The sequence below is a fragment of the Chiloscyllium plagiosum genome, unplaced genomic scaffold (assembly GCF_037043375.1).
Source record: "Chiloscyllium plagiosum isolate Xiang-an unplaced genomic scaffold, Cpla_swu_hap1 HiC_scaffold_2, whole genome shotgun sequence".
Lineage (NCBI taxonomy): Eukaryota > Metazoa > Chordata > Chondrichthyes > Orectolobiformes > Hemiscylliidae > Chiloscyllium > Chiloscyllium plagiosum.
The window spans coordinates 63,599,233-63,617,617 of record NW_028270140.1 but is presented as its reverse complement, the minus strand read 5'-3'; the positions used below and the strand labels follow the sequence as shown (position 1 = coordinate 63,617,617).

Below are 18,385 nucleotides of genomic sequence, written 5' to 3'. Positions count from 1 at the left end.
ATGACTTGAGGACTAAGAGCACCCATGTCTGGTTGCATCTCCCTCTTTCCCAATCCATCGCCATTCAGATAATACTCCGCTTTTGTTTTTGTTACCAGAGTTGATAGACTCACGTTCATTGACATTGTACTTCATCTGCTATGATTTGCCCATTCACCCAACTTCTCCGAATCACGTTGTATCATCTGTGCATCCTCCTTACAGTTCGCCCTCCTACCCAGCTTTGTGTAATTTGCAAATTTGGAGAGAGTACATTTTATTTCCTTATCTAAACATCCTAAAAGTTGGGGTCCAAGCACTGATCCTTGCAATAGCCCACTGGTCACTAGTCACTCAGAATATGATCTTTTTATTGCTACTCTTTGCAGAAAGGACGTTTGAGGACTCGTCTACTTAGGTCATATGGACTAAGATTAGAAACAGGAAAGGTTACCCTATTGGGAGTTTTCTATAGGCCTCCAAATCGTTCCAGAGATGTAGAGGAAAGGATAGCAAAGATCATCCTCGATACGAGCGAGAGTTTTCTATAGGCCTCCAAATCGTTCCAGAGATGTAGAGGAAAGGATAGCAAAGATCATCCTCGATACGAGCGAGAGTTGTTATGAGGGACTTTAACTTTCCAAATATGGACTGAGAATGCTATAGTCCAAATACTTTAGATGGGTCAGTTTTTGTCCAGTGTTTACAGGAGGGTTTCCTGACACAGTATGTAGGCAGGCCAACAAGGGGCCAGGTGTTAGATTTGGAAGTAGGCGAGCACTTTGGAGATAGTGACCACAATTCAGTTATGTTTACTTTAATGATGGAAAGGGATGGCTGTATACCACAGGGCAAGAGTTATAGCTGGGGTGGGTGGGGGGGGGGGTTAGGCAATTATGATGCGATTAGGCATGATTTAGGATGCATAAGGTAGGGAACGAAACTGCAGGGGATGGGCACAATTGGAATGTGCATCTTATTCAAGGACCAACTACTGCAGAGGAAGTTGTTAAGCACGGGAGCCATGGTTTATTAAGGAAGTTGGACCTCTTGTCAAGAGGATGAAGAAGGCTTATGTTAGGGTAAGATGTGATGTTCAGTTCAGGCACTTGAGAGTTACAAGTTAGCCAGGAAAGACCTAAAGAGAGAGTTAAGAAGATCCAGGAGGCGACATGAGAAAAGGTTGGCGTATAGGATCAAGGAAAACCCTAAGGCTTTCTATAGGTATATCAGGAATAAAAGAACAATGAAAGTAAGATTAGGGTCAATCAAGGATAGTAGTGGGAAGTTGTGCATGGAGTCAGAGGAGATAGGGGAAGGGCTAAGTGAATACTTTTTGTCGGTATTCACACTAGAAAAAGACAGTGTGATCGAAGAGAATACTGAGATACAAGCTACTAGACTAAATGAGATTGAGGTTCACGAGGAGGTGTTAGCAATTCTGGAAAGTCTAAAAATAGATAAGTTCCCTGGGCCAGATGAGATTTATCCTAGGATTCTTTGGGAAGCTAGGGATTGCCGGGCCTTTGGCTTTGATCTTTATGTCATCATCTTTTACAGGAATAGTGCCAGGAGACTGGAGGATAGCAAATGTTGTTCTCTTGTTCAAGAAGGGGAGTAGAAACAACCCTGGAAATTATAGACCTTGTGAGCCTTACTTTGGTTGTGGGAAAAGTGTTGGAAAGGTTTTAAGAGAGAGGATTTATAATCCTCTTGAGGGGAATAAATTGATTAGGGATAGTCAACATAGTTTGTGAAGGGTTGGTCGTACCTCACAAATCTTATTTAGTTGTTTGAGAAGGTGACCACCTAACCTGCACATCTTTTGGACTATGGGAGGAAACCGGAGCACCCGGAGGAAACCCACGCAGACACTGGGAGAATGTGCAAACTCCACACACACAGTCGCCTGAGGCGGGAACTGAACCCGGGTCTCTGGTGCTGTGAGGCAGCAGTGCTAACCACTGTGCCACCGTGTACTTGTCGCACCTCCCCACAAAACTGTCTCAATGCCCCGGGAATCTGAAACCTTGCCCTTTCCCTTGTTGTATCCCTCCAGCCACATATGCACCTGAAATATCCTGTTCTTTCTACTCTTGATTGGCATGTGACACTGGCAGCAATCCTGAGATCACCACTTTAGAGGTTCTACTTTTTAACTTAATTCCTAACTCAGTCTATTCTGCTTTCAGGACCTCCTCTCTCTTACTTGTCTCATTGTACCAATGTGTGCCACAATTTCTGGCTGTACATGCACTCACTCCAGAATGTCTGAGACGTTCTTGACCCTTAGCTCCTGGGAGGCAAAGTTCCATCCTCAAGTCTCATTAGCGGCCACAGAAATGTCTGTCTGTTCCCCAAACAATTGAATCCCTTACTACTATAGCCATCTCACACTTATTCCTCCTCTCGTGCAGCAGAGCTAACCATATGGATAGCAGTCTGATTCATTCTAACCAAAGTTTTTTGCACAATGCTAGATCAAGGACTGTTAATTGTTTTTACTTAGCACATTTTTTCATATGTATGTCATAGATTACGGGTGTCCAAGAAAGTTTCCTGCTCCTCTACTTTCATCTGCAGTTTCATGACTTCTGCAATGTCATTTTTTGGAGTTCTCAGTTTAAGAGGTTGGCAGACATGGTGCCACTGTTTAAGAAGGGTGGTAAAGACAAGCCAGGGAACGATAGACCGGTGAGCCTGACCTCGGTGGTGGGCAAGTTGTTGGAGGGAATCCTGAGGGACAGGATGTACATATATTTGGAAAGAAATATATTCCTGATGAAGGGCTTTTGCTCGCAACGTCGATTTTACTGCTTCTCAGATGCTGCCTGAACTGCTGTGCTCTTCCAGCACCACTAATCCAGAATCTGGTTTCCAGCATCTGCTGTCATTGTTTTTACCTATATATTTGGAAAGGCAAGGACTGATTCGGGATAGTCAACATGGCTTTGTGCATGGGAAATCATGTCTCTCAAACTTGATTGAGTTTATTGAAGAAGTAACAAAGAGGCTTGATGAGGGCAGTGCAGTAGATGTGATCTATATGGACTTCAGTAAGGCGTTCGACAAGGTTCCCCATGGGAGACTGATTAGCAAGGTTAGATCTCTTGGAATACAGGAAGAACTAGCCATTTGGATACAGAACTGGCTAGAAGGTAGAAGACAGAGGGTGGTGGTGGAGGGGTTGTTTTTCAGACTGGAGGCCTGTGACCAGTGGAGTGCCACAAGGATCGGTGCTGGGCCCTCTACGTTTTGTCATTTACATAAATGATTTGGATGCGAGCATAAGAGGTATAGTTAGTAAGTTTGCAGATGACACCAAAATTGGAGGTGAGGTGGACTGCGAAGAGGGTTACCTCAAATTACAATAGGATCTTGATCAGATGGGCCAATGGGCTGAGAAGTGGCAGATGGCGTTTAATTCAGATACATGTGAGGTGCTGCATTTTGGGAAAGCAAATCTTAGAAGGACTTATACACTTAATGGTAAGGTCCTCGGGAGTGTTGCTGAACAAAGAGACCTTGAAGTGCAGATTCATAGCTCCTTGAAAGTGGAGTCGCAGGTAGATAGGATAGTGAAGAAGGCATTTGGTATGCTTTCCTTTATTGGTCAGAGTATTGAGTACAGGAGTTGGGAGGTCATGTTGCGGCTGTACAGGACATTGGTTAGGCCATTGTTGGAATATTGCGTGCAATTCTGGTCTCCTTCCTGTCGGAAAGATGTTGTGAAACTTGAAAGGGTTCAGAAAAGATTTACAAGGATGTTGCCAGGGTTGGAGGATCTGAGCTACAGGGAGAGGCTGAACAGGCTGGGGCTGTTTTCCCTGGAACGTTGGAGGCTGAGGAGTAACCTTATAGAGGTTTACAAAATTATGAGGGGCATGGATAGGATAAATATACAATGTCTTTTCCCTGGGATGAGGAAGTCCAGAACTTGAGGACATAGGTTTAGGGTGAGAGGGGAAGGGGTCTCTTTTATCTAACGGGCAACTTTTTCCACACAGAGGGTGGTAAGTGTATGGAATGAGCTGCCAGAGGATGTGGTGGAGGCTGGTACAATTGCAACATTTAAGTGGTATTTGAATGGGTATATGAATAGGAAGGGTTTGAAGGGATATGGGCCGGGTGCTGGCAGGTGGGACTAGATTGGGCTGGGATATCTGGTCGGTATGGATGGGTTGGACCAAAGGGTCTGTTTCCATGCTGTACATCTCTATGACTCTAATCTGATCACAAGGTTGTATTGCATCAATATGCGTCGTCTTACTTTTAAGCCTTTAAAGCACACAGATCATCATACATACCAAAGTACAGCCGCAGCAGTTTGAAATAAGTTGCAGCTATGCTATTGTAAAACATTTCAAGCAATGACATTTAGGATGTATTTTCTGCAAACTTTCTTCAGGGGTTGAAGGCATGTTGCAACCATGTCCATGATCTTCCTCACAGCATGGTGTCCTCTTCTCAGCCAGTCCAGATAGCAGGCTTCTGAGTTTAGGGGTAGCATTTGGATCAAATTTTGGTAACCCTTTATTGCAGTCTATTCTAAGCATCACTTGTGTGGTCATGATTAAAAATTGCAACCTTCCTAACTTTGACCTGCAAAGATACTCTCAACTGTCTCTTGAAGACGTTTATAGTTTTGCTGCAAATTTGCCTTAAATGCAGAAGTTACTCTAAATGTGTGGATATCTTTCACCTGAAGCCAGGATCACGTGGTCACATTTGTACTGTGAGTTCTACAAAATTATTTTTAAAAATGAAACTATGACATCCCACTGTGAGTAATGTTTTTCCTTCCAAGTCACCCACCACTCTGACTTGAAAACACATCACAATTTCTTCATTGCTTTTCCTCTGGGAGAACCTGCAGTGATTCAAGAAGGCAACCGATCACCATCTTTTCAAGGGAAAATGATGATAACAAGTAAATGCTGATGTTGTCTAAACTGCTCACATTTGATTTTTAATGTGTTTTTTTAAAGCATCCAAGGCAAGCTGCACTCATATACTACTTGGTAGCCATCATGCACTCCAACCAAAAAGCTGGACCTTACATTGTTTTTGCTGAAGAGTGCATAACTTACATTGATCCTATCTCAAGATTTAATCTGATCTTCAGTCTGACCAAATATTATGCTGTAGGATATGCTTAGAAATGCAAGATAGCCAATATATTTATTAGTTCCTTTTTCCCTAAAAGAACAAAAGATGTTTCCAGCTGTATCACACAGAGCACAGAATCAACTGGATTTTCTAAGAACAAATCTGTCTTTATCTGTGAATGTAAGCAGCTTTGGGATGAACAGTAAAAAAAATGTTGAATGAATCTGATGCTTTGTTTGATTAAGTTTGGGATCAGGGTGTTTCAGTGTAGAACTTTCAGGGATTGTATTGAGTAGACTGTCTTGGGATGGTGTTTTTCCTCCCTCTCATTTATCCATTGGGAAACATTTCTCTTTATCTGCTGTTTTCCACCCATCTCCCATTTATGTTCTACCTATCTCTATTTGCTGATTGCTATTGTTGGTGGAGAATGTTGAGTATTTTCTGACCTATGCAAAAGTGACATTAATTTGGATTTATGGCCTGCAGCAGTGCTTTTTTTCCCCTTTTCCTTTCCCCTGAAGAGGCAGTAACAATGAATTGATAGTATCAAGTATTTTTAGGACAGTTCTCCAATTTTCTAAAGCAAAAACTAAGTTTAAAGCAAGGATTTTGACATTTTATGTTAAAATTGCATTTGTTGAAGATTTAAATCCTTTCATTTCTATTCAAAGAAGTGTATAGTCATTTAACAAAAAGTACCTAATTCCAAATAACTCACGTTATCATTTTCTAGGGACAGGTAACCTAGTTAGGCCAAATAAACTCTCTGCCTTTGCCTTTTTTTTAATGATTTTATAAACACAATTTTGTTGTGCTGTTCTCCTCAGTTAACCTAAAGTGTTGCCGATTTTACCTTTCATTCCAGGCTCATGTACAGTATCAACATCAACTGGAGCAGCAGAGGAAAGAGACAGAGGCAGCGCACTATCAAACAGTGCAGCACTTAGAAAGCAGGCTCGCTGAAATTGAAGTTATCAACAAGGATCTAACAGAGAGGAAATACAAGTCTGAATCCTCAATACGAGAGTTGAAAGCCAAACTATCTAGCATGGAAGAGGTTGAAAAATCCTACTTAATATTTTTAAGATTTAGATTAGATTAGATTACTTACAGTGTGGAAATGGGCCCTTCGGCCCAACAAGTCCACACCGACCCTCCAAAGAGCAAGCCACCCAGACCCATTCCCCTACATTTACCCCATTTATATGTGAATACATTCTCATTGCTTTATTTTTAAAAGAAAAGCAACACAATTAGTTTTCAAGTTTAATGCTGCTAAATAAAGCAGATTGCCCAATGGGCTGCAATGTAACACTGTGCCATATTGATAGCGAATTATTCTTTGCTGTATTAAATAAGGTTAATACACACACACACACACACACACATATATATATATATTCAAAGATATTAAATGTTCAGGTTAGTATATTTCCCGTTCAAAATAAAAGTTTTGATTTACTTGCTCTCTTGTATGGTATTTAGGAGTGTCAAAGATTAAAACAGGAAGTTCATTCACTGAGGAGAGAAAACACCACACTAGATGCCGAATGTCATGAAAAAGAGAAGCTGATAAATCAGCTGCGAACAAGGACTGCTGTCTTGGAACAAGAAGTCAAAGATAAAGAGCAAGTCGTTACCAGGACAACAGAAGTCTTTGAAAGTACGCAGGAACACAAGGTATTTAAAAATCACACAAAATCACTTTTGAAGTTTTCAACTGCTTAATAAAGTTGAGTAGTGGTACAGCTATAATGGAATCTACTATATAATGCATCCGTGCCTAATTGGTGTCCTTTAGCCATCTGCACTCTAGCACTTTTGAGATCCAGCTTTCTTAGGTGCAGTGTAGTCTGACCTCTAATAACATTTGGATCTGCACAATGATGATCAATGCTTATTTCTAAATTTTTAGCTACTTATTTCAGATACACTTCTCCAATGATTTGCTGATTACAGAAGTCAGTACTTGAGAGCCCTACTTATTAATAAATCTCATTGATACCCAATCCATGTTAAGTTACACAACAATAATAGGAAAATACTGCGTATGCTGGAAATCTGAAATAAAAACAATATGGATCCAGTAACACCTGTGGTTTTGAAGAACATTGTGCTCTGTATGTGAGAAGCACCTTAGCTTTCAAGTTACTTGACATTTCAACAGACTGTCATGGTCCCACGCTAGCATTTCCATCCTAGACCTGCTGCAGTTTCCAGCGAAGCTAGCAGTACAGCACCTTGTTGTCCGTTTAGGCACTTTACACCTCCCTGTACTCCATAACTTCTGAGGAATTAACACTGTCCACCATGTTGATTCTCCTCACCTTACTATGTCATGTTTGAATGGCTTGAGCACAGCTGACCTATTTTCTTCAATTCACATCTATCATTAACTCTTACTTTGTATTTTAATCTTTTCTTAACCACCATTAGCAATCCCTTTGTCTTTTGTACTGTGCACCTCACCATTTGTTCCACTTGCTCCTTCTCCCCTGTTGTCAACAGCATAAGAAACATTTTCTAGCTCCCTTCATTTTCATAGAGCTTTTTGATTCCAATGTCTCTTTGGGCAGATACTGCCAGACCTGCTGAGCTTCTCCAACAGTTTCATTTATTACTTTAGGTTACACAATGTCACCTACAATGCATTAGAGTGCTATAATTGCTTCAGCATCCAGGGACTAGGAATATAGACACCAATTAAGATTTTTGTTCATATTTATACTCTAGCAATTCCAGCAAGAAAATTAGGGTACATGAAGACAGGGTGAGGTTCCTCTTTGTATTGTCTCTGACAGTTGAATAGCCTGCTGTTATTCACTGTTAAGATTCACACATGAACAGGAGGGAATAGTCACTTGGGTGAGTTATGCTGGAAAGGCCTTATCTGTTAAACCACATCCCAGAAAGGATTCAATGTCTACAGAAAGGAGAGGAATCACTTACTCCAGAATGGTGGAGAATAAAAGTGGTCCAGATACTTTCTCACTAGTGAATTATTAAATAACTTAGAAATGAAAAAATCATTGATTGGTCTTAGATTTGTTTTGGTATTTTTCAAAAGTTAGGTCATAAAGCCATTTTGTGTTTTATCATGAGAAAATGAAACTAAATATATGTCGGGGAAAATGCTGTATTTAGTTACCGAAACAATTTCTTTTAGTGGGAAAGAAATACTGGAGTGATAAATGCTTACACACACTTTTTGCAAATTCTAATGTCAAACGGAAAAGCTGGGCATAGTGGTGTTTCTTTTATGAACACGTTCTAGCTGTCTGCATGAGACATAGATGGAGTCATAGAGATGTACAGGGCAGAAACAGACCGTTTGGTCCAACCTGTCCATGCCGACCAGATATCTTTCCTTTTGAAAACAGATCCAGGAGGGGTAGCCTTGGCACCATTACTAGAACTAACTTTTAATTCCTTTTTGTTTAGAAAATCAGTCAATTGAATTGATTAATTTGTTTAACTTGTATCAACCTGGGTGATTGGATTTCTAGTGCAATGACAGTTCCACTCTGCTATTATTCCTCCCATCACTATCCTCAAAAAAACTTTTTAAGAACAGAATAGAATGGGAGACTTTACAAGATGCCACTGGAGTAATTAATATAAGTGATTCACCATTCATTTGCAGAAAAATCTGGAAGAAAGTCTGGAACAAAAACAACAACAGATGGGAAAGTTAGAAGCTACTGTGAAGTCTCTTTCAGAAGAATTATTAAAGGTAATCATTGAGACTTTTTGCTAGCATTTCTGATCTGCCTTGCTATACTTGCCTTAAATCTACCTTGGATAAATTAAATGTTTTTGGTCATAAGTAAATTTCAGTTTCTCTTCACTTCCAAAGGAGGGTCAGATTGGACTTGAAATATTCATTCTGTTTCTGTCTCTACACACAGAGATCTGCTGAGTTATTTTCTTTAATTTGTTCATATTTTGAGAAGTTCTAGTTGATTTCTCGTTAGTTTCAAAATTTTGGGTAGGGCAGGAAGATTATCTCCTCAGAGTACCAAAGTAGTCTCATGGCTAAGCTTGTTGGTGGAAAACATCATGACGAGGTAAGAATGGGGCAAAAAAACATTGATTCAAAAGTAGCTTTAAAATGTTAGTTTTGCATTATTTAATTGTACTTTCCTTAAATAATGCATTCTGTTAGCTCTGGATTATCATTTTGCATGGATTGTAAAATTACTCAAATAACTCAAATACTCAAATTACTCAAGTGTTATAGATCCCCTAATAGGCAGTGGACATTGAGAAACTTGTTGGGCCAAAGGGCCTGTTTCCACACTGTAAGTAATCTAATCTAATCTAATCTAATCTAATTTGTAAGGAGATCTCAGTTATCTAAGAATAATAGGGTGGTTATGGTAGGGGATTTTAACTTTCCAAACATAGACTGGGACTGCAATAGTGTTAAAGGTTTAGCAGTCGAGGAATTTGTCAAGTGTGTACAAGAACATTTTCTGATTCAGTATGTGGATGTACCTACTAGAGAAGGTGCAAATCTTGACCGACTCTTGGGAAATAAGGTAGGACAGGTGACTGAAGTGTCAGTGAGGGAGCACTTTGGGGCCAACGACCATAATTCTATTAGTTTTAAAATAGTGGTGGAAAAGGATAGACCAGATCTAAAAGTTGAAATTCTCAATTTTGACGGTATTAGGCAAGAACTCCCAAAAGCTGATTGGGGACAGATGTTCACAGATAAAGGGATGGCTGGAATTTGGGAAGCTTTCAGAAATGAGATAATGAGAGTCCAGAGACAGTATATTCCTGTTATGAAATGAAAGGCTGGTAGGCACATGGAATGCTGGATGACTAAAGAAATTGAGGGTTTGGTTAAGAAAAAGAAGGAAGCATATGTCAGGTACAGACAGGAGAGATCGAGTGAATCCTTAGAGTATAAAGGCAGTAAGAATATGAGGGAAATCAGGAGGGCAAAAAGGGGACATAAGACAGCTTTGGCAAATAGGGTAAAGGAGAATCCAAAGGGTTTTTACAAATGCACTTAGGACAAACGGAGACAATAGGGCCCCTCAAAGATCAGCAAGGTGGCCTTTGTGTATAGTCGCAGGAGATGGGGAGATACTAAACGAGTATTTTGCATGGTTTACTGTGGAAAAGGACATGGATGATAGAGAATGTAGGAAAATAGATGGTGATATCTTGCAAAATGTCTATATTATAGAGGAGGAAGTGCTGGATGTTTTGAAATGCATAAAAGGTGTACCCGAGAACTCTGTGGGAAGTTCGCAAAATGATTGCTGGGCCTCTTGCTGAGATATTTGTATCATTGATAGTCACAGGTGAGGTGCCAGAAGACTGGAGGTTGGCTAACATGGTGCCACTGTTTAAGAAGGGTGGTAAGGACAAGCCAGGGAACTATAGACCAGTGAGCCTGATGTCAGTGGTGAGCAAGTTGTTGGAGGAAATCCTGAGGGACAGGATGTACATGTATTTGGAAAGGCAAGGACTGATTAGGGATAGTTAACATGGCTTTGTGCGTGGGAAATCATGTCTCACAAACTTGATTGAGGTTTTTGAAGAAGTAACAATTGGTGAGGGCAGAGCGGTAGATGTGATCTATATGGATTGCAGTAAGTTGTTTGACAAGGTCCCAGATGGGAGACTAGTTAGCACACATCTCATGGAATACAGTGAGATCAACCATTTGGATACAGAACTGGCTCAAAGGTAGAAGACAGAGGCTGGTGGAGGAAGGTTGTTATTCAGACTGAAGGCCTGTGACTAGTGGAGTGCCACAAGGATTGGTGCTAGGTCCACTACATTTCAATATTTATAAAAACAATTTAGATGTGAGCATACGAGGTATAGTTTGCAGATGACACCAAAATTGGAAGTGTAGTGAATAGTGAAGAAGGTTGCCTCAGATTGCAACAGGATCTTGATCAGATGGGCCAATGGGCTGAGGACTGGCAGGTGGAGTCTAATTTGGATAAATGCAAGGTGCTGCATTTTGAGAAAGCAAATCTTAGCAGGACTTATACACTTAATGGTAAGGGCCTAGGAAGTGTTGCTGAACAAAGAGACCTTAGAATGCAGGTTCATAGCTCCTAAAAAGTAGTGTCATAAGTAGATAGGATAATGAAGAAGGCATTTGGTATGCTTTCCTTTTTGATCAGAGTATCGAGTACATGAGTTAGGAGGTCATGTTGCAGCTGTACAGGATATTGGTTAGGCTCTTATGGAATATTGCGCGCAGCTCTGGTCTCCTCCTCCTTATTGGAAGGATATTGTGAAACTTGAAAGGGTTCAGAAAAGATTTACAAGGATGTTGCCAGGGTTGGATTTGAGTTATAGGGAGAGGTTGAATAGGTTAGGGCTGTTTTCACTGGAGCATCGGAGACTGAGGGGTGGCCTTATGGAAGTTTATGAAATCATGAGAGGCATGGATAGAATAAATAGACAAGGACTTTTTCCTGGGGTGGCGGAGTCTAGAACTAGAGGGCATAGGTTTAAGGTGAGTGGGGAAAGATATATAAGAGACCTAAGGTGCAACATTTTCTCACAGAGGGTAGTATGTGTATGGAATGAGCTGCCAGAGGAAGTGGTGGAGACTGGTACAATTGCAACATTTAAAAGGCGTCTGGATGGGTATATGAATAGGAAGGGTTTGGAGGGATATGGGTCGGGTGCTGGCAGGTGGGATTAGATTGAGTTGAGATATCTGGTCAGCATGGACGAGTTGGACCGAAGGGTCTGTTTCTGTGCTGTACATCTCTATGACTCTGTGACTGTATAAGAACAGCACAAGAAAATAAGTGCAGGTTGCAGGCATTTTGATTCTTGAGGCATCTATTGGCTTAATAGGATCATGAATGAAGTTCTTAAATCAACTCTGCCTTCTTGTCCGGCTCCACATCCCATAATTCTCTTAGTGACTAAAAGTCTACCAGTTGGGTCTTTGAAAAACTTATTTTCTAACCAGGCACTGAAAACTGGGAAATTGCATTCTCTTCTAATTCATGTGATTGCTGCCTAGTTTTAGCAATAAATTGGTAGCTTTCCTGACAGCTGTACAGATCCAGCAGCTGTAAACTGACTGGGATGCAAAATGAGAGAAATGGGCCATAGTACATTTCCTATTGGTTTTCCAAGGTATACAGCATTATCATGGTAATTGGCTGGAACCTATCTATCGTATTAAAATCAGAATAAAGACAGACCATCTGTGGATTTCATTTAATCTACGTTTTTGTGGATTTAGAGCTGCTGAGATTATAGTGTTTATTAAATGTTTTAGTGATGAAATATGGTATCTTCAAGCCCTTTACCTGCACTGTGTAATGTTGCATTTTTGCGCTTTGGCAAGGTGTGCTTCTTGACTAGCTTAGGAATACAAAAAAGTGCAAAATTAGGCCATGTGTCCCTCAAGCCTGCTGTAGTATTAATAAGATCAGGGCTGATCCTTAAGGTCATCCCCTACATAAATAAAAAAAATCAGAAAATGAGCAGGTGCAAATCTGGTTTCAAATCCAGCCCTTATCCAATACCCAAGGCACCTCAGCCTGGTCTGTAGACTAAAATTGGAGTGCTAATATTCTTTGCAGGACCCTAAGGTTTTTTTTGACACAGGTTAAAAATAATACAAAATGGTTGTAAGTTCAACTTATTAAAAATGCACATCTTTGCTACTTGCCTTTACTAAGACTAACTGCTCCTTTAACTTTTATTATAATTCATTTTGACCTTATTAGATTATTGGAACATAATTAACATGTGATTTTGTTTTGGTGTAGGCTAATGAAATCATCAAAAAACTGCAGGGAGACATGAAAAAATTGATGGAAAAAATTAGACTGAAAAATACTGTTACAATGCAGCAAGAAAAAGTTATTGGAGAAAAGACCCAAATGCTGCAGGAAGAGCAGCAACAACTAAAAGAAGTTCAACAGTCTCTAAGACAAAAGGAAGAAGAGGTATTGAATTACAATTCATTACCAGCTGCATTATAATAACAGAGTTTAGAAGATCTATAAAAAGAGAATAAGAGTTTATTTGAAAATGATTTTTCTTTCTTAAAAAAAATCTCATGTTTTTGTCAAAAATTGTCTTTTAGGTTTGTAAATTACAAGAGCAGCTTGATACTGCTGTTGAAAAACTTGAAGAAAGCAAGCAGCTTCTAAAGACAAATGAAAATGGTTAGTGCTTGAAACATATATTAAGTATAATGTTCATTACACCTCACAACAGCATTATCAGGCAAATGTAATACTGAACCTCATTAAAAAGCATTAGGAAATTGACAAGAAATTTTGTGAAGGAGCTGAGGTTTTTGTATTTGTCTAGAAATTATCTTTGTGATCAGTTTTGTGAAGCTGCACCCTACAAACACATGAGACACCTTCACATTACAAGACTAGTGGATTAACATTCAATAATTATGTTACCTTCACTAAAACATATATGCAAAAACTGTTACCACTGAAGGAAAACAAACTAAAATGATAGATAAACTATATAGGAATTTGCTGGCATGGAAATATAGCAGAGCTTATTTCAATAATGACCGTGATCGGCAATATGGATAGAAATTCACCTGGATAACTTTTTTCAGATCAGCTGCACTAATAATTTGCGGTCACCAGCAATTAATGAAAAATGAAATGATGAAAAGAGCATTTCAAAACTAAACTTGTCTTGATCAAATGTGTTCTTATAACTTTTACTTTTTCATTGGGTGAGGGAAGGAACAACCTCCATTATTTAACTTGGAACAAGTATAATATGATATGCTGTTATTTATATTTCCCAGTAATATCCTGGTTGAATAAACAACTGAATGAAAATAAATTAGCAGCGCTGCAAGAAACTCCAGTCTCATTTGATCCATCAACAACGGTATCTAACAGCAATTTGTCCAGACCTGGGGGTATGCAGAATAGTCTGGTAAGAGAACCATTAACAGTGTCCAGGAACAGTTACTTTTACACTTTCAAATGTGTGTGTGGAAAATGAGTAACGAAGGTTACTCAAAGTAATAAAGAACAGTATTTTTAAAAAAAAATTGATTGAAATGTTAGTACGCTTTACTTCACCTGCATTTCAATGGGATGTTAATGTCTCTTGCTGTTTAGCTTGAGACTGTGCAATGCAAGATTTTTAATTCCAACCACTAGAAAATATTTATTTGATTCAGTGAACTCCACCTCTGAGTGAAATATTTATTCATTGACTGCACAGGAGAGAATGCCAGGACTGACGTTTGATCAGGGATAGTAGCATGGCTTTGTTAGAGGGAGATCATGCTCATTAAATCTTGTCGCATTCTTTGAGGAAGTTTCTACAGTTTATATGGATTTCAGCAAGACCTTTGATAAGATCTGCATGAAAAACTGACAAAGAAACTAAAAAAGCTCATGTGATCTGGGGTAACTTGACAAGTTGGATCCAAAATTGACTAACTGAGTCTGAGGGTGGTGGTAGAAGACTGTTTGTAGGACTGGAGCCTAATGTGTAGTGGTGTATCACCAGGATCATTGTTGGGTCCATTATTGTTTGTGATATTGAAATGATGTAGATGAGAATGTGGGGCAGATGAAAAGTAACTTTGCAGATGATGCCAAGATTGACCGGGTAGTTGACACTGAGAAGGAAAGTGTTAAGTTACAGGAGGATAGAAACAGCTTGATCTGTGGTAGATGGCACTTAACCATGATAAATGTGAGGTGATATTCTTTGGAAGAAGGAACAAGACAAGGAGTACTTAATGAATGGCAGGACACGAGGAAGTTTGAAGGAACAGGGATCTTGAGGTGCTCGTCCAAAGATCCCTTACTGGGGCAGGACAACTTAATACAGTGGTTAAGAAAGCATATGGGACACTCACCTTCATTCATTGTACAGAAGCTGTACAGAACTTTGGATAGGCGACAACTGCAGTACTGTGTGCTATTTCAAATATAGGGATTGACACCAGACTAGAGGAACAATGTGCATAGAAGATTCGCTGGGATGTTGCCTGGGTTGGAGGATTCCAACAATGCAGAGAGACTGGAAAGCTTAGGTTATTTTCGTTGGAGCAGTGAAGGTTGAGGGGAAACCTTATAGAAGTGTAAAAGATTATGAGGGGCAAGGACAGCATGAATGGAAAGCAGCTATTCCTCTTAGTTGAGGGATCCATATCAAAGAGATGTAATTTTAAAATGAAAGAGGGGGCAGTTGAGGCCGGAAACCTAAACTTTTAAAGAAATACTTGGACCAGCACTTGAAGTGTCATAGCTTTCAAGTCAATGGGCCAGTGTGGGAAAGTGGGATGAGTATAGGTAGCAGTACATTTGTGACGGTGTAGTCTTGATGGGCTAAAGGGCCTCTTCTACTCTGTTTGACTGTTCATCCTTTTATTTCGTAGTGATATTTCCAAAAGGTGGATCTGCCAAGGGAGTATCTAGGAAATTTAAATATTGGGCTTGACAGCACATTAACAGTAGGATAGGCGATGGCCTGCTGGTATTATTACTGGACTATTATGCCTGAGACTCAGGTTCTGGGATTGAATCCTGCATGGCAGATGGTAGAATTTTGAATTCAATAATAATATGGAAATAAGAGTCTACTGATTGCCATGAAACCATTGCCAATTGTCAGGTAAAACCCATCTGTTCATTAATGTTCTTTAGGGAAAGAAATCTGCCATCCTTCCCTGTGTAGCCTATCTGTGACTCCAGTCTCACAGCAATGTGGTTGACTCTGAACTGCCCTCTACGCAGTTAAGGATGGGAAATAAGTGCTAGCTGAGCTAATGATGCCAGCATCTCATGACTGAATAGCTTGTAAAAACTGACTAATGTGTCCAGTTTGTTTGCTATCAGTGAACTGTACGGTGAATGATGGAATCCCCTATAGCATGGAAGCAGACCATTTGGCCCATTGAGTTCACACCGACCCCTCTGAAGAACATCCCACCCGGACCCATCCCCCAGTCCTATTCCTGTAACCCTGCACTTCCATTGCTAACCCATTTAGCCTGCACATACTTGAACATTATGGGCAACTTAGCACGGCCTGCCCATCTGACCTGCACATCTTTGGGTTTGATTCCACCCTTGGGGAGTTTGCACATTTTCCCCATCTCTGTATGTATTTCCTCTGGGCACTCTGGATTCTTCCTGCAGTAGAAAGAAGTGCGAGTTAGGTGAATTGACTATGCTAAATTGCACATAGTTTCGGAAATGTACAGGGTAGGTGGATTAGCCATGGGAAATGCAGGGCCACAGGGATAGTGTAAGGGGAGGGATGCTGTTCGGAGAGGTCATTATGGACTTATAATGGGCTAAGTGGCCTACTTCTACACTGTGGGGTTTATATAATTCTATAGGAAGGCTTGCAGATACGGGAAAGGCTGCGTGGCACAGAACAAAAAAGATGATGGTTTAAAATTATTTCTTTGGTTTTCTGCATAAGTTGCTATTATACAGCAGTGAACAGTGGGATGTGTGAAGTGTCTTGTTGCTGCAAGTTAATGTAATTGATGCTGACCTTTAAACTAAAGGTTCATAAATACTAATACTTCACTTTTGCATTTCCTTTTCCAGCAATCCTTGTTGCACCCTCCTTTTTCTACCTTGATGCCACAGTCTGTCTCTTCTGCTTTGCCTATGGATATTTACTCAAAGAACTTTGTTTCCACTTTACGAATGAATACTCCACCCCTGAAGCCTGGTGCACCACGACATGGTCTTCAGGCAGGCTTGGTTTAAAATATACTATTTGTACTTTTCTATCATTTTGAGCAAAGTTAAATATTTTGGAATTTGCTACATTTTAAATGTCTAAACAAAATATAGTTTTTAAAGTAACTTGCACATATAAATTCAGGCTGTTTGATGTAAATCAGTTTTTAACCATGTAAACTGTTTTTGCTACTTACCAGATGGGGTATTGTAATGTTAGCACAGTTAAATTTCAAATGTGCTTTGTCTATTTTTAATAGTAGTTATATCTGCATGTTTGAAGTGATTTACTAGATGCCTGTGCATGGGGTTATTGTTTATTGATATTGAAATAATACACCAATGTAACTTTCTTCAGAAAAACTTGATGTATAACAAGTGAATGTTGCAAAATTCTCTTAGGTGCACTTCAGCCCTTTGCAGCTAAATCCTGGCAGCATTCCTGCAATGGAATCTAAATCAGGCCCTTCAGCTTCGACACCAACTCTAATGCCTGTGTCTTCTAAAAGGTATGGATTAATTGGAGCACCCATAAAAATGTAGCAGAATTAATGCATTTTATGTGATTTTCTAATGCCACGATGAATCTTAAGTAGTTCCTGTTGCGTACTCTTTTGTTTAGATTACTTACAGTGTGGAAACAGGCCCTTCGGCCCAACAAGTCCACACCAACCCGCCGAAGCGCACCCACCCAGACACATTCCCCTACATTTACCCCTGCACCTAACACTACGGGCAATTTAGCATGGCCAATTCACCTAACCTGCACATTGTTTTGGACTGTGGGAGGAAACCGGAGCACCCAGAGGAAACCCACGCAGACACTGGGAGAATGTGCAAACTCCACACACACAGTCGCCTGAGGCGGGAACTGAACCCGGGTCTCTGGTGCTGTGAGGCAGCAGTGCTAACTACTGTGCCATTGTGCTGCCATTGGATATTATCATTCTGATAACAAACTATAAATTTACAAATTCTCAAAAAAAGCATAAATTGATTATATTGAAATCTAGTATTTAAAGTACTGGAACAGTAAATAGCATATACTCCAATTCTTAAATACAGAGATGCGTGATGACAGCAGAGATGAATAACAGCCACAATGCAAAACAGTTGAGGTTTCTTTTTTAACTTGAAAGTGAGTTGCTTTGTATTGGCAGAAGTTGTTTTTCTCTGTCGCAATTTGGAGTAAACTGTTGCCCCCTTCTGCCTCAGTTTTTTTCCCAATTCTATTTAAAGACTGTTTCAACAGCTGCTCTATTCAACATTCCTCCCTTCCTTCAAATTGCTGTTAAACAATTACCGAGTCCTCCTTTCCCCAAACAGCTGAGAAAACCCATTGTGCAAAGAACTGTGGGCAAGGCTTTATAAGCAGCAAATCCCTGATGATGTTATCTCTTTGAAAGCATAAATCTGTCAGAACTCAATTTCAGGAGGATATTCAGGATAGAGCACTTACTCTCATTACACTAATGTTATACATGCCCAATGTGATCTACCTACACATTCACTGTTATACCTGTGACATTGGGTGGGCCAAAAGGCCTGTTCCTGGGCTTGTACTGTTCTGAGTTTTGTATAGTCAGTTC

General features: G+C 40.0%; 1 protein-coding gene across 1 annotated transcript in view; it reads left to right on the top strand.

Moving 5' to 3' along the window:
- LOC122561669 (spindle assembly abnormal protein 6 homolog) overlaps nt 1–18,385 on the top strand; it is a 93,582-nt gene that overhangs the window by 61,975 nt on the left and 13,222 nt on the right. The window contains exons 8-15 of the mRNA XM_043713652.2: nt 5,957–6,148; nt 6,577–6,771; nt 8,735–8,824; nt 12,864–13,043; nt 13,184–13,265; nt 13,880–14,013; nt 16,659–16,808; nt 17,199–17,305. Coding sequence (XP_043569587.2) covers nt 5,957–6,148; nt 6,577–6,771; nt 8,735–8,824; nt 12,864–13,043; nt 13,184–13,265; nt 13,880–14,013; nt 16,659–16,808; nt 17,199–17,305 — 1,130 coding nt within the window. The remainder of the gene's footprint in view (nt 1–5,956; nt 6,149–6,576; nt 6,772–8,734; nt 8,825–12,863; nt 13,044–13,183; nt 13,266–13,879; nt 14,014–16,658; nt 16,809–17,198; nt 17,306–18,385) is intronic.